Here is a 16,525-nt window from a genome sequence, read left to right as displayed (position 1 = left end):
CAAAGCGCGGGCAAGAATAGGACATGTTATATTTTTTTAACGGGGCAGCGGAACGGAGCTATGGATTTGGACAGCACACAGAGTGCTGTCCGCATCTTTTGCGGCCCCATTGAAGTGAATGGGTCCGCATCCGAGCCGCCAAAACGGCGGCTCGGATTCGGACCCAAACAACGGCCGTGTGCATGAGGCCTCAGTCTGTGAAAAACCACTGACAGAACATGGATGACACGGATGTGTGGTAAAAAAAAACGGATCTCAGACAGAAATGGCTCAAACTGATGACAACTGATGCAACAGGATGAGTTTTGTTACAGGATCCTGTTTTCTCTCTCTCTTCTTCTGACGGTTTAGAAAAGCAGAAAGCTAAACGGTAATGTGAATGCACCCTAAGGCCTCTTTCACACGGGCGAGATTTCCCCGCGGATGCGATGCGTGAGGTGAACGCATTGCACCAGCACTGAATCCGGACCCATTCATTTCTATGGGGCTGTGCACATGAGCGGGGATTTTCACGCATCACTTGCGCGTTGCGTGAAAATCGCAGCATGTTCTATATTCTGCGTTTTTCACGCAACGCTGGCCCCATTGAAGTGAATGGGGCTGCGTGAAAAACGCAAGCATCTGCAAGCAAGTGCGGATGCGATGCGATTTTCACGGGTGGTTGCTAAGAGATGGTGTTTGTAAACATTCAGTTATTTATCACGTCTGTGAAAAGCGCATCATTGCGCATTGCACCCGCGCGATAAAAACTGAACGCGAAATAAAACTAATGAACTTTCTTGCGAAACCGCACAGTTTTCACTGAAGCATCCGCAACGCATCCGGACCTAATCCGGACACGCTCGTCTGCAAGGGGCCTAAGGGCTCATGCACACAAACGTATTTTCTTTCAGTGTCTGTTCAGAATTTTTTGCAGACAGTATGCGGAACCATGGGTCCGCAAGAAAAACGGAAGTTACTCCATGTGCATTCTGTTTCTGTATGTCCGTATTTCCGTTCCGTAAAAAAATTGTCTGCATTATGGACAAGGATAGTACTGGTTTATTAGGGGCGAGTGGTTCCGTTCCGAAAAATACAGAATGCACACGGACGTCATTCGTATTTTTTGTGGATCCGTTTTTTGTGGACCGCAAATTACAAACGGTTCTGTGCATGATCCCTAAGGCTGAGTTCACATCAGCGTTCAGCCTTTCCGTTTTCATGCTCCGTTATAGGAAAGGAAGGATTCGGAACATGACTGACCCGAACGGAGCCTACGGACCCCATATCCTATAATGGGGTTTGTTAGGTTTCCGCACAGAGGAAGATTTTTGAAGCAGAGACAAAAGTTGTGCGCGCAAGACTTTTGTCTCCACGTCAAAAATCTTCAACGGAGCAGGAGAGTGGAAAGGCTGAACGCGGTATTTGTCCAGCCATGTATTTCGGAAACGCAATTTGCGGACTGTAAAATGAATACAGTTGTGTGCCTAAAGGCTCATGCCACACGACCATTGGATGTTTTGCGCTCTGCAAATTGCATAGTCGCAAAACACGGATACCGGCTGTGTGCATTCCGCATTTTGCGGAACGGAATGTCCGTCCCATAATAGAACAGTCCTATACTTGTCCGTAATGCGGACAATAATGGGACATGTTCTATTTTTTGGCGGAACGGCCACGTGGACATACGAACACGGAATGCACGCGGAGTCATTTCAGTTTTTTGCCGCCCCATTGAAGTGAATGGTTCAGGCAGCAAAAGAAAACAGAACAGACACGGAAGAAAAATACGTTTGTGTGCATGAGCCCTAAACGGATAGATTTTTTTTAGCCGATTTCTTGGATCTCATTGTGGATTTCATAGAAGTCATTGGGGAGGCAGAGGAACCTCAACCAAATACTCTTCTTAGGCTTCGTTCACATCACCCTTCAGCCTTTCCGTTTTCCTACTCCGTTTAGGAGCAGGAGAACGGAAAGGACGGAGAAGGCACATAACTGAGCCTAAGGACCCCATAGACTATAATGGGGTCCGTTATGTTTCCGCTCAGAAGATGATTTTGGAGCGGAGACAAAAGTTGTGCATGCATATTTTCAGTCTGCATCCGATCTGCATTTTTTGCAGATCTTTTGTGAACCCATTGAATTTCAACGGGGCCGCAAAAGATGTGGAGAGCACATTGTGGAGGTCATTTCTGAACATTTTTAAGCCAGTTCTTGGTGTAAAAATGATGCAAGAACCCCTTTTTGTACTGCATTCAACACATAGAAGTGTCAAGGGTGCGACAGGGGCCGGGACTTCGGCCCACACAAATTTACTAAGGACGCCTACACACGACCGTATGGCTTTTTCAGTGTTTTGCGGCCCGTTTTTGTGTTTACATTTCCGTTCCGTTTTTCCGTATGGCATATACAGTATACAGTAATTACATAGAAAAAATTGGGCTGGGCATAAAATTTTCAATAGATGGTTCAGCAAAAAACTGAACGTATACGGAAGACATACAGAGTACATTCCGTATGTGTTCCGATTTTTGGGCGGACTCATTGACTTGAATGGAGTCACGGAACGTGATTTGCGGGCAATAATAGGACATGTTCTATCTTTTAACGGAACGGAAATACGGAAACAGAATGCATACGGAGTACAGCACTCCGTTTTGCTGAGCTGAAAACTTCTTTATTCGTCACCCATGTGACGCACGTTTCAAATGGTGCATTACATGTGTTGTATTGAGCTATCATCACCTTTATTTGATAAAGGCAAACCTTATGCCGAAACGTGCGTCACATGGGTGACGAATAAAGAAGTTTTCAGCTCAGCAAAACGGAGTGCTGGTCTTTCTAAACATATTACTAGAGGGATCCGACCTACTGACCGCGCACCCGGACCTTACCAGAGCGCAGTGCCGTCCAATTGTTTGTTTCAATACTTCTGCATACAGAGTACATTCCATTTTTTTTTTGCGGAACCATTGAAATGAATGGTTCCGTATACGGAACGCAAAAAACGACCCGTAAACGGAAAAAAACTAAAACGCTTGTGTGCAGGAGGCCTAATATTTACACCTGGAAACAGGTGTGAATGTTGGAGAATAACTACTCCAGCCAGGGACTGGTCTAGTTTTTCCACCAGGCGCACGGACTGCTGAAGATGCGCCTAATATATGAGGAGACGCACATAAATTAGTTGCATCTTCCATGTGGAAAGCCAGAGCAAACGAGAAGTAAGGCGAGGGCTACACGGTAACATATAGGGTACAACTACACTGCACCATGTGTCACGCAACATATTTTGTACCGCTAGTCTATGGTGTCGCACTGTTGCACAAATATCCAACCTGAATGGATTTTTTGCGGTCGCAGTGCGACACTATAGACTAGCATTACAAAATATGTCGTGCGACACATGTTTTTGTGTAACCCTAGCTTAAAAGGCAGGGTCATAAAAAGACCCCCATTGTGCAAAGGACGCACACAAATGTGGTGATAATCAATGAATTGGGATAAATGGGGTGTGAGCTAATTATTTGCAGCCACCTGAAGTATATATAGATGCCTGAGGAGGGCGCCACCATGTGTCCAGTGGGAGGCTGGAGTTTTAGTTTGTGCTGATGGGGCTCTGTGGTACAGGCACTAATGTGCCCACATTTTGGAGAAAACCTTTTGTGATGAGGTAGTGATATGTTGTCATAACCAATGTGTTGAGGGGTAGTTGTAGTAACTGTATTTTATAGGATTTGGTTCAGTCTTATGATTTTTATTTTAGTTTTTTCCTTTCTTCTGCAGGTTTTTACTTGTATGTCTTCTGTTTGTCTTGTCTGATGCTGTGCAGGTGAAGGATTTCCCAGGTTAGTAATGTCTTTTTAGATTGTTGCATTTGCTGTAAGTGGATGTGGTTTGTACAGGCTAACCCTTAGGGCACATGCACACAGCAGTGTAGTTTAGGCCTCATGCACATGACCGTTCTGTTTTTTTGTGGTCCCCGGATCCGCAAAAAGCGGAAGCCGCCCGTGTGCCTTCTGCAATTTTGAGGAACGGGTGGCCCACTGTAGAAATTGCCTATTGTCTGCAAAATGGACAAGAATAAGACCTGCACCAAAACAACGGTTGTGTGCATGAGGCCTTTTGTACTTTCCCTCTTATTCTTACATTGCTGTTTCTGCACTGATATTTCATGTGTTGCTTGCTCACTGCAAATTTTAGAAACTCTGAAAGTTTCATCTACTCAGTTGGTACTGAACTAGAGCTCATTCAGATGGCCGTATGCTGTCCACAATGTTTTTAGGACAGTTCAGCTGCATTTTTGATGACTCGTAGACTTCAATGGGGCCATGTCCTGATTTTCACTTAAAACTATAGGACATGTCTTATTTCTTTTCAAGTGCCATAGAACAGAAAAAGGCCCCATAGAAGTGAATAGGTCTGCTTTTTTGTGGACCGCATACAGCTGTCGGAATGAGCCCTTATGCTGTGAGTTTTCCGTGTAAAAAAAATAAAAAATAAAAAAAACTGGCTATGCCCTGAAATGGATTATCTGGGTTCAGTGTTGAACCTGGACATATCCCCTTACCCTAAGGCTGTGTTATCAAATGTCTTGTCTTGCATTTTTTATTTTTTTCCCGGCTTGGATGGGGACCCATTTATTCCAATGGGTCCACAAAAAAAGACGTAATCTGTATTTTTTGCGGACTGCAAAACACATACGGTAGGTCATGTGAATGTAGCCTAACTCTACCCCTCTGGCACTTGCTTTTTGGGGGGGGGGGGGCATGGCCAGGGTTGTCTTTAATATTGATTGGACCCTGGACAAGAATTTACTTGGGCCCCCTGGATCCTGCCTTACCACACCCTTGTATGCAATCACGCCCTCCACCACAACACACACACAAAAAATCCACACACCTCTGTAGAGTAATAAACTTTAATGATGAGTAGCCACTAGAGGTGTTCCTTGGCCAGTAATGTAAATACTGCCTTTTTTCTGAAAGTGTTTACATTAAAAAGCTTGCAGAGGAAAGGGATACAAATGAGCTCTTAACAAGCTCTGCCTCTGATGCCACCAGATGTAAGGCAGCTATCCTATAAGTCAATGTTCAGCTCTTAAGATGAGCCTTGAGACATGACTTGGATATTAAATAAGCCAGCACCTCATCTGCAGACAGCTGTTTTGGGGTGATTGCCCCTCATCAGTGCAGAGTACTGGGTTAGAGGCCTGTTAGGGGGGGGGGGGGGTTACTATCTCTCCTTAGGGAGAGAGCGCCTTAATCAGCGTTAGACTTGTAGGCCATACATGCTCCTAGTCAAGCCAGTACACTCTGCTCTGCACTGATGAGGGGCAATCGCCCTGAAACAGCTGTCTGCAGATGAGATGCTGGCCTATTTAATATCAGTCATGTCTCAAGGCTTAAAGAGCTGAACATTGACTTATAGGATAGCTGCCTTACATCTGGTGGCATTAGAGGCAGAGCTTAAGAGCTCATTTGCATCCCTTTCCTCACTGAATTCCAGAGGAGCATGTATGGCCTAGAAGTCTCCTCACGCTGATTAAGGCAGTTGGGTTGACTTGTTACTCGGAGCCATAGGGAGAAGTGGGTGGGCCGCCTCAATGCATTAACCATGAATAAAAACGGTCTACAGTCTGTCTTGGGCAGAGTAGACATAGGTACGGGGCCTTCCATGCGCTCCAGGCCCTATAGCAACGGCGTGGCCTGCCTATATTGGCGGTATGCCACTGCAACTGGGCCGGGGCAGCTGCCCCTTTTGCCCCGTGTTAAAGATGGCCCTGGGCAGGACATTGTTGCATGTGGCTGTTGCGCCCTGAGTTACATGAGGATTTGTTGCAGCTTTTTCTGTAGATTTCACCTTGTGCATTCTAAAGGGTAAAATCTGCAGCATGGGGAAACGCGCAGTGGGTTTAAAATAACAGTTTAGGTCCTCGTTTGTGTAACATCCATGGGGATTCCGTCTGTTATTGCCCTCTAGATTCCATGGACACTGCTCAGCTTTGAGCACACTTCCCTCTAAAACCACTGACAGAACACATTAGACTGTTTTTGTAACAAATTCAGGTGCAAAAAAGCGTACCTACATAAATCGCATAAGTCTTAAAAGTTAAACTTAAGAATTGGTCTATAAAAAATCCAAATAGGCATTTTTGCTGGATCGTCATGGATCAGCAAAAAGTCCTCCGTTCTGATAATACAACCACATGCATCCGTTATGGATGCATCCAATTGTATTATCTCTAAAATTGCCATGACGGATCGCTCTAAAACCATTGTAAGTCAATGGGGGATGGAGATGCCACAGAATGGAATATGTTCTGTTTTGTCCCCCTTGACAATGAATGGGGACCAAACAGAAGCATCTTTCCCCCCCCCCCCCCCCCCCCCCCGGCCTGTAAAAAAATAAAAATAAAAATAAATCTTCATTTTCCGCTAACTTGTGACAAAAAATAAAAAAAATTCTATGAACTCACTATGCCAATCAGCGAATACCTTAGGGTGTCTACTTTCTGAAATGGGGTCATTTGTGGGGTGTTTGTACTGTCTGGGCATTGTAGAACCTCAGGAAACATGACAGGTGCTCAAAGTCAGAGCTGCTTCAAAAAGCAGAAATTCACATTTTTGTACCATAGTTTGTAAACGCTATAACTTTTACCCAAACCATTTTTTTTTATCAAAGACATGTAGAACAATAAATTTAGAGAAAAATGTATATATGGATGCCGTTTTTTTTGAAAAATTTTACAACTGAAAGTGAAAAATGTCTTTTTTTTTTTTTTGCAAAAATTTCGTTACATTTTGATTAATAACAAAAAAAAGTTAAAATGTCAGCAGCAATGAAATACCACCAAATGAAAGCTCTATTAGTGAGAAGAAAAGGAGGTAACACTCATTTGGGTGGTAAGTTGCATGACCGAGCAATAAACTGAAAGTAGTGTAGTGCAGAAGTGTAAAAAGTGGCCTGGTCATTAAGGGTGTTTAAGCTAGGGGGGCTGAGGTGGCTAAGCCACCTGGGACTTTACGGTTTAGTCTGGTCTGCATTATTAATGACTGTGTGACCATTAATGATGCAGACCGACTAAACCATCATCCTCATTAGAACAGTAGCCAGCTGTAGCTTGTACAGCCATACAGTACTTGACTGCAGTGCAACCGCAACGTGATCACACCGTGTGGTCGTCACCTAATATGCTGCAGATTTTTCCGCCCATAATTCCTCAGTGCATCTCTCCCCCGTGAGTCCTGAATATGCTGCCCACAGTGTAATTGACAGATTTCTGTTTGACTGACAGCACCCCTGTAACAGTATTTCTGTGGGCAGCATGATCAGGACTGTCTCTCCTTAGAATCCTGTTGGGATTTAACTTTTACTTAAATCCTGAACCAAATCGCATAAATCTATATGTCCCAGAGCTCACAGTAAGTTTCTGTGCTTTATGAATATGGATTATTACCAGGGGTGGCCTGAACCCTACAGGGAAACTTCCTGGTGGACGGATACCCAGGGGGCCATCTGAGCCCTCATCACGGCCCCCGTCCAGGTACATAATCTGATGCTGTCAACATTAATGTAGGAGTATCAGACGCTGCTTCACCTGGCCTGTGGCCACAGGTGCCCTCCTGAATTCAACTGCATTGTTGTCCTCAGGACAGTGATGCACTTGAATACCGCAGCTAGGGTGGTGATATTTTGTGCTGCACTGTGGTATTTGGTTCTGCAGGGGAGGTATCTTGTGCTGCACTACAGTATTGCTGGCCCTGCCTAGTTGTATTGTCCCATCTTTACTTGTGTTGCCCCCACCTTCTCTCAATTTGGACTCTCCTACAACATGGGGCCACTTTTAGGTTTCCATGGCCACTTCAAGTTCCCAGTCCACCCCTGCTTTAATACAGTTGAACAGATACAAGCTTTGTGATTGGCTTAACCAGTTGCATGTGCGCTTCAAAACTGTCTAAAGTGACACCGCAAGTAAGTTTTTTTTTTTTTTTTTATATATAAATTGTGGCCTTTTGCCACTTTAAGCAAAAACTTGATGGTTCACCACTTGGGTTGAGTAAACTCTGCCCACACTTCTCATCTAGGGCTGGTAAAATTTACTAGGATTCTTTCTAGATTTTGCATGGTACACATTTGTGTAAATGGTTGTCCATTGATTGAAGATGCATATGTTGGGTAATAGATTGATACCATATTGATATATTATCAGTTAATGGATGGAAGAAGGTCTCAGGAGGACCTTGGTCCAGAGTTCAACACTTTTGTGCTGTTTCTGCTTTGGCCAATTGGTGGGACAGCCTATGATCCACTTATTTCAGATCTTTTGTCATAAAACTACAAAACTGGACAGATTGGATAACCGTTACTTTCCATGTAAGCAGCTGGAAGTGCTTATATTAAAAAAATAAAATAAAACTACTTTCCAAACTGTTTTGTTCTAGGATCTACTTTTTGTCTGGACGTTGAGATCCAAATAAAGAAGCCTAAAGATGTTCCTTGGCTTACATGGCAGGGTCTTCATGTTATAGGTAGGTAGCTGTGCATTATAGGTGATAACCAATTGAAGGAAAGATTCTTGCATACATCATACTGTGCTATGGTAGAAGTTGGATTTTGTAGACACTTCCACTAACTTATCCCTAACCTATTTTGCCGGACAGATTCATCTGGATTTGAAGTGGATGCCTGTCAGATCCTTCCTGAAGGCAGTTTGCTGACTATACCTGAGAAATGTATCAATCATGAGGTACTACTGTCATTATACTGGCACGTATGTCTTTGCTGTTGCCACGTAAAGCTCCATTAGGGTCCTCTGTTGCAGGTGGGACAGAATAATGAAGCCTGCTGTACCATACTGTCTCAATCCTGTGCTCTGATGGAAATCAACAGACCCTTTATCAGTGGGTTCTGATGGGTGCCATTGGTTTGTGATGGATCCATCACTTCTGTGTTTTTTTTTGGGGGGGGGGGGGAGGGGGGCAGTTGAGACTACACTCGCATCTGTCAACAATAACTTCACGTATGGTCTGCTTTAATAAAGTTGATGTTCTGATCCACTTGGACAAGAATATAATTAAGTGTATGAACTTGGGCTTCTAGCCTTTAGATGTAAACCAGGATCTTGTAAGGTGGTCAAGGGATCCCTTTTTAAAAGGGTCTGTTAGCAGTTCTAACCATGCTGATCTGCTGACAGCACTAGGTAGGGGCTGAGGAGAATAGGGAAAACATAGTTGTTGGGCATAGTGAAAATTAGTGCAGTTTTATTCTGTTCCTTAAAAGGGTTGGCCCGTCTCGTTCATTGGGGCATATCCTGGTGAATGTGTGGTAAGTGTAGGTCCCCATAGCAGGACTAGGTTTGTCATGATACTAACATTTTGATTCGATCAAAAAGTATTGCAATATTCAATACCACGCAAAAGAAAAATACAACTCCAGAAAAGCCATTCTGCATTTTAGGGAACATCTGGCCCATAATAGAACAGTTCTATTATATAATTTATTTATTTTTACTTTTTCGGGTGTGTTTAATGTATATGTAAAATTGGGAAAGTTTTTTTTTTTTTTAATAATTAGCCCCTTTTCACCCCAACAGAGCCCTATTAGGGTAAGTAGGATTTTACCGTCTCTGCTGCCCTGGGCTTTGTGCACACAGCAACAGGTAGCTTGCCATGGATGGCTTTAGTAGTGTCCTGGCATGGTAACCGATCAGTGCCCCACAATTTCACTGCTGAGGCTCTGATCAGAAGCTGCTACTGCCACCAATGAAAATACTTGGGGTGGGGGGGTGGCCAGTGCACCACTAATGACTAACACCTGAATACAAATATAGGTGGTGTGATACAGCAGGCACCCAGCCTCAATGACGGGGATCTCACCGAACCTTGTCACTCATGTGCCACAATCTGTGTTGATCACGGCACCTGACGGGTGGTTTGGTGGGATTGCCATTTCCTGTCATTGAGACCAGGTGCCAGCTGTGATACACCTGCTGCCTACATTTGTATTTACGTGTTAATTATGCCAACAGCCCCCCCCCCACCCCTCAGTATTATATTCATTGGTTGCAGCTTCACAGCCCCTCCCCTTAATCTTTGATTAGTGGCAGTGATTGCCACATCAGTGGGGAGGGAGGTTCTCTCCCTAGCACAGCCTAGTATTGGAAAACGGCAAATCCCGATATCAAAAGCTTGCTACCCAGTGCAATCCTAAGTGGGACATACACCACAACAGAGCATGCAAAGTGAAGGAGTGGTCTGCACATGCGCAGCCACCCTCTATTTAATTCTATGGGAGACCTGAAAATGGCTGTGGCGCACTTGGCTATTTTTTGCTGTCCCGTAGAAATAAATGGAGGGGCATAGTCTGCTCTCCTTCACATTGGACTCTATTCTAGAGAGGTGCAAGTCCCAGAGTGGGACCCGTACCAATCAGAGATTGGAACATATCCTAGTGATGTGCCTCAATGTATGAGATGGGTGGGCCCTTTTAAGTGCCCAGAGCTAAGTGTCACTGAAGTACCCTTAGGGGAGGGGTTGTAAAGCAATTCATTGCAGACATCCTGTCAATGAAACTCTGCCTCCTGGGCATGTAAGGAGCAGAAACTAGAGTAAAAGTTCATAATTGCAGTACTCAAAGTAGGCCTGTTCTGCTCCTCTCCTTAACAGTCATTGTCCTTTCAGTTGAGTGCTGCGCCTTCAAAAGGAAGCTTTATTAATCTGTTTTCTTTCAGACTGGAGGACGGGTTGCACATCTTTCCTTGAGGGATTCAGTGGGGAATAACGTGGTCTTCCAAATATCTTGCAAAGATGAACAAGCTGACTCTGAATACATGGAACCAGTTATACGGTGTACTCCGGAATACATGGAAGTAAACTGATCTATTTGATTATAGCACAAAGTCCATATATTGAGTGGCACTTTTGGAGATCTTTGAAAACTGGTGCAAAAGTAAAATGGAGTAGTTGCCCAAGTCAAGAAGTTCTGATACCTTCTCCCCCCCCCAATTAAGATATAATTTTCTTTAGACGTGGAGGTCCTGGCTGGGCATGCTTTATTTGACCAGAACTTGGATATCCCAACTCCTGAGCCCCATGGAAATAAATAAAATTATGTTGGCAGTTGCATTAAACTGGTAGAAAGATGACTGACTGTCAAATCTTATTTTGTTCTAGGCTACAATATCAAGGAAGCTGTCTGGCTTTGACGAGGAGGTAGGATTTGTGACTTTCAGTGGGTAAATATGGACAAGTTACACACAGTTGCAACTTGTCTAATGCTTCACTCACTCTTGATGTACATCTACATACTATTGAACTGCATATAGAAAATATACAGTGGCAGCAAAGTGGTAAGATTTTCAGAAGCCATCCACATGCTTCGGAAACTGCATGATGGGCCCTACCAGGCAGTATGCTTGGTTCAATACGGTTGATCCTGGTGACTACCTCTTTAAATGTCAACTTGTGTTGCAGAATTCACCCTTTGGTCACAGATTCATATTGTAATGGCTGCAGATTTCACCCTCAACAAAAAATGCTCCAGTTGGTGTAACTTTTGCCACTGCAGAGTTCTAGAACAAAATCAGACCCTCCCATGTGGATGTAGCCTTAGGGTTTCCTGACTGAGTTGCCAAAATCAGTAGTGAATCGTAAAAGAATTTGGGACAGATTTGAATTTTTTTTTTTTTTTTTTTTTTTTTATTGCTCCTGTAGGGTTTCATCAGTAAACCACAACCTCCTGCATCCACATGGACCATTGGAATTGATGATGGCACGCTTGTCAAACTCAATTTGCCAACTGCCAAGGGACTTGGATATGACCTAACTAGTAATGAAACTTCCCTGACTATCCGTGTCAAAGTAAAGGCCTTTGGAATTCAAGAACTCATTGTAAGTCTAATCCTACCAGAGACCTAGATGGGAACAGAAGTACAAAATGCTTTCTGACTGTTCTTAATCCTTAGTCACAAGGACAGAAGTTTTACAGTGGGAACATCGCGCTGATCCAGGAAAGGCAAAACCCAAAGATTAGAGTTGATGTGAAACTGATCTGCGCTACGGGTAAGAGCTGTCTACACTTTAGATTATTTTAGGCCATGAATCCCTCAAGGGTATGAGCTTTTAGATTTCTGTAGGGCTAAACAAAAAATTTTTTGACCTAGGACCTCCTGCATGCAATAAAACCCACATGACTCTATCAATGCCTAATTTTGGTGGTGTTCTCCAGTATATTGAAATTGGCAATAAACTGGTGGAATTGACTACATATGCACTTAAAGAAGAAGGGATAACACTAGACACGGGAAGTGGTGTCCAGCTGAGCTTTGAACTAGCTAAACTGCAGGTATGGGAAAACAATGTAAGACTGGTTCTGATAGTGACACTTACTTGGCTATTATACATGCTATGTGACGCTGCTTCCACACAGGTTGTTACTGCTCCTAACCAGCAATCTTACTATTTGCGATCTCTCACACTGGTGTTCCTTATTGATGAACTGACTGTACCAATGAACTTAAATCTTCAGTGTGTCCTTGAAAGTCCTCCCTGTAAGTGATCTGTGTTTATTTTTATTTTCTCTCCCCCCCCCCCCCTTTTTTTTTTTTCACAAGCTGTTCTGGACTATAATCTGAACCTTTAAACTAACAATGTTTCTTGACCAGTTAACTTCGAGTGCACACCAGATGGGTTTATGAGGTTTGAAGTCCTAGCAACGCTCACCAAACCTAACTTGGATTTAAATACCGTCACTGTAAGAGATCGCAGTTGCCAGCCGCAAGAAAAGACTAGTAACAGAATTTATTTTAAATTTGCTCTAAATACATGTGGAACTACGGAAAAAGTAAGCTCTGTTTTATTACTTCTGTGTAATGTGTCTTGAGTTGGAGACCTAAAATTGTCCCACTGCCTAAGAAAACACTTAGTTATTGTCTGTCATCCCATACTGGGTTCTGTACAAATCAAAATGCATTTGGAACCCTAGCCCTTCCTGTACTGACACTTGCGAGGGTAGTTCTAGATTTGTATGGAACTCGTTGTGCATGACCACTGCTCAGACTGCTGCACTTCATTTCGGAGAACCAGGAGATTTGCAAATGTGACCTGAATTAAATGGTATCTGGCCATGCCATATCTTCATTATGAATCTCCTAATGGCCAATCTCTGTCCAGAATTGTTGTATTTCCAGGATTGAACATTTGCTCCTATACCCTGAAATCACCGCTTTATAACTGTGGCTGTGGGTCTACTGATCAGTAATTGCATAATACCAGAAGTACAGCTCAGCAGATCCATGGTCAGACACAGCATCATACTGTGTATTCTGGGTTCGGGGCGGAGGAACAGTGTTCAGTCCAGGAAATGCAGATGTCTCATGAAGTTTCCTGGACTTGAAGGTGGGTCATTTATGGCTCCCTATTCCAGGTTTTGCTGTAGTCACCCTGTTTTGCACCTAAATTGAGCTACATGCAACATTTTTATGCCACCCTCAGGGGCTGGAGTAAACTAAGCTAGTTGCATGGACTGGCAGCTTATTTATGACTAGGGTGGCACAGGATGTGGTATGGCATAAAATGACAGTACTTGGTAAATGACCCCTCAATAAGTCTAAGCTCTTCTTAAAGAGAACCTGCTGCACATTCTAGAGCAGAAGGAGTTGAGCAAATTGCATCTTTGTGGGAAGATTCAGCAAAACGGAGTTCAGTTGTACCCAGCTTTCAGTCCCTAAGACAAACCATATCTGTACAGACTTCTATCTCTGATGCCTAATGGGCCATCTTGAGCCAAAAAGCACAAACTTGAATGTATAAAATTACAACTTGTTGCATCTTTTCCCACAACGTTATCTGTTTGCTCAGCTCCTTCTGCTCTAGAACATGCTGCTTGCAGAGTGCTCTGCATTTTATGGTGACAGTTCCTCTTTAAAATGCAGTACAGCAGATGACTTCATTCATTTCACTGCTCCCCCATACCATGTTTTAGACTAAGAAACCTATTGTCTGTTGTGGTCTAATTGTATAGCATGTGTGTTTTGATAGCCTGTATAGTTAGAATAACACTATACTTCAGAATGTAGGTGGAAAATTACTTTATGAAAATGAAGTCAGTGCCCTCTGGAAGGATCTACCACGAAGGAGTATCTCAAGAGAAAGTGAACTAAGGTATTGTGCAAGTAAATGAAGAGGTTCTTACTGACCTTTTTGGGGTATTCTAGTTAAGTTGTCCTCTATCCATAAGATAGGGGATAACCATTAGCAGTAGGGCCCCCCCCCCCCACCGATCTGTTACCCACCAGTGATCACGACAAGCCCCCTGAAGATGGAGTGGCTGGTCGCACATGCGTGTGGCTGCCCTATTATATACCGGTGTTCCAGAGTACAGCGCTCAACTATCTCTGGAACTCCCATAGAAATGAATAGAGCAGCCACTCTGTTCTTTTCAGGGGGCTACAGGCCCCTGTTCTCATGATCTGTGGAGGTCCCAGAGGTAAGACCCTCACCAATCCAATAGTTATCCCCTAAACTGTGAAGGGGATCGCTGTATGTAAATGCAGTGGTCTCATTCACTGACAAGCAGGCAATTTTTATTTTTTATTTTTTTTGGGGCGGGGGGGGGTGCGGAAGAAGAATCTTCCTTTGATAGTCTGCTGAGCAGTGTAAAGGGGCCTTGAGGAATTGGTAACTTGTGTTGAAGCTGGCACTTTTGCCTCTTTGTATACATACAGTATTTACTGTTTTATTTTCTTTACAGAGAGACAATCCGGTGTTTCTATAATGGCACTGACTCTAAACCTATTAATGTCAGTGTGGTCACACCACCACCACCAGTGTCTTCCAGAAATGATGGCCCCCTCTTAATTGTGATGAGTGTCTACCCAGGTATGGTATTAAAAAGGTGCGTATCTTCGTTCCTTTACATGCCCTACATGCTAACATTTCTTTCAGATATCTCTTACCAGACACCCTACAGTGATGATCAGTATCCAATTCTGAAGACCTTGCGTGATCCAATCTACTTAGAAGTGCAGGTTTTAAATCGCAACGATCCAAACATTGAACTGGTTCTAGATGACTGCTGGGCAACAATGTCACAAGACCCAGAAGCTTTACCCCAGTGGAATGTTGTAGTTGACGGGTATGTACTTGGACATTCTGCAATTCAGGTTTGCAGACTGGAGAAGGGTAGGTTCACAGCTCCACTATAGTGGTTATTTGTTATTTCTGGCAGAAAGCAGGCATTTAGCCTCTGTGCCATTATGTTTGGGGATATGGTGACTTCAGTAGCTTGTTCCTCTGCTGGAACTGAATACCGGATAACTTTAGCAGAGATGTGAACCTACCCTGAAACAAAGGTTTTATTTTAACTTTAATAATTTGGTTAGTATTTTGTATTAGCAACTGTAGGACAAAATTAGGAGTAGAATCTGCTAAGGAAAAACTAGGATAGGAAGACATGGACCCATTCCTAGTTTTGGCTTGAAAATACAGTTATGTGAAAGTAACCAAAGATGTAGGAAATACGCTCTGGTTTTCTGCTAAGAACTGCACTAGTTGACAAAGCAGTGTTCTGCCACCATTGCTTATGAAACCACCACAACTAAAGTGGCTTTCTATTACAGAGCCTGGCTTGGCTAAATGGATTGGGGTGGGGGGGTAAGGAAAGGTGCGTGAATCTCCAACTACCCTGGATAATGCTGTTTTTATTTTCTCAGATGCCAAGAGAGTCATGATAGCTATCTTACAGTCTTTCATCCTGTTAATAATGTGCCACTAGCTACATACCGCAAACGTTTTGAAGTGAAAGCCTTTGCTTTTATGCAGGGTGGTCAACTATCAACCAACTTTGTGAGTATTGCTTGCTGACAACTACCTTGTATGTTCAAAAATGCCACTTGGCTTTGGTCCTAATATAAAGTATTAATGTGACTTGTATCTAGTGCAGGTGGAAGAAACCTGAATCTCAAACATTCATGCAACTGAGTAAAATGTGAAGGGCTAGGTTTGGGTCTGAAACTCGCTGGCTTAATAATGGATGTTGAAACCTGTCTGGTGCAACGGTTTGTGAGGACATCCTGTGCCGGTCACTAAGTGGGTGTGGGTTGCTAGGAAAGACCCGATTTGGCAGGGAAGGTGCATGGCCTAAGATGTGCCACAATCTTGGCATAACTGTCAGACTAGCTCAGCCAACAGTTGGTATAAAGTTGATCAGCTTCTAGCCATGCACCATATTCATCCAGCCTGAGTCACTGAACTCTTTAGGTCTAAACAGCTGGTGTACATGTCTACAGGATTAGTAAATCTCACTTTATTTATTTTTTCCAGGACGTCCTCCATGACAGCACCCATGGAGGATGTCCTTAATGGTTTCTGTTGGGACAGGAAGAGAGACAGTTTAAAGGGCCCCTTGCGCCAGTGTTCTTCCTGTCCCAACAGGGATGGGAGGAGTTAGACAGCTCTCTCCTAGCAAGATAGGTAGGGAACAGGGCGAGTCTGGTCGGGGGGTACCTACCTCTCCTCTTCAGACTCCGGCAGGCCCCCGAACCAGC

At 43.7% G+C, this 16,525-nt stretch overlaps 1 protein-coding gene across 1 annotated transcript in view; it reads left to right on the top strand.

Annotated features, from left to right (window-relative positions):
- Positions 1 to 3,590: 3,590 nt before the first annotated feature.
- The window catches only part of LOC121008187 (zona pellucida sperm-binding protein 2-like), a 41,634-nt gene continuing 28,699 nt past the window's right edge, over positions 3,591 to 16,525 (top strand). Inside the window, exons 1-15 of the mRNA XM_040440589.1 lie at positions 3,591 to 3,652; positions 3,766 to 3,827; positions 8,424 to 8,510; positions 8,643 to 8,728; positions 10,712 to 10,849; positions 11,154 to 11,201; positions 11,694 to 11,870; positions 11,945 to 12,041; positions 12,143 to 12,324; positions 12,409 to 12,520; positions 12,638 to 12,822; positions 14,050 to 14,141; positions 14,731 to 14,858; positions 14,925 to 15,114; positions 15,692 to 15,824. Coding sequence (XP_040296523.1) covers positions 3,591 to 3,652; positions 3,766 to 3,827; positions 8,424 to 8,510; positions 8,643 to 8,728; positions 10,712 to 10,849; positions 11,154 to 11,201; positions 11,694 to 11,870; positions 11,945 to 12,041; positions 12,143 to 12,324; positions 12,409 to 12,520; positions 12,638 to 12,822; positions 14,050 to 14,141; positions 14,731 to 14,858; positions 14,925 to 15,114; positions 15,692 to 15,824 — 1,779 coding nt within the window. The remainder of the gene's footprint in view (positions 3,653 to 3,765; positions 3,828 to 8,423; positions 8,511 to 8,642; positions 8,729 to 10,711; positions 10,850 to 11,153; positions 11,202 to 11,693; positions 11,871 to 11,944; positions 12,042 to 12,142; positions 12,325 to 12,408; positions 12,521 to 12,637; positions 12,823 to 14,049; positions 14,142 to 14,730; positions 14,859 to 14,924; positions 15,115 to 15,691; positions 15,825 to 16,525) is intronic.

Source organism: Bufo bufo, chromosome 7, assembly GCF_905171765.1.
Source record: "Bufo bufo chromosome 7, aBufBuf1.1, whole genome shotgun sequence".
In the NCBI taxonomy this organism is placed as follows: Eukaryota; Metazoa; Chordata; class Amphibia; order Anura; family Bufonidae; genus Bufo; species Bufo bufo.
This window is presented reverse-complemented; position numbering and strand designations above follow the sequence as displayed.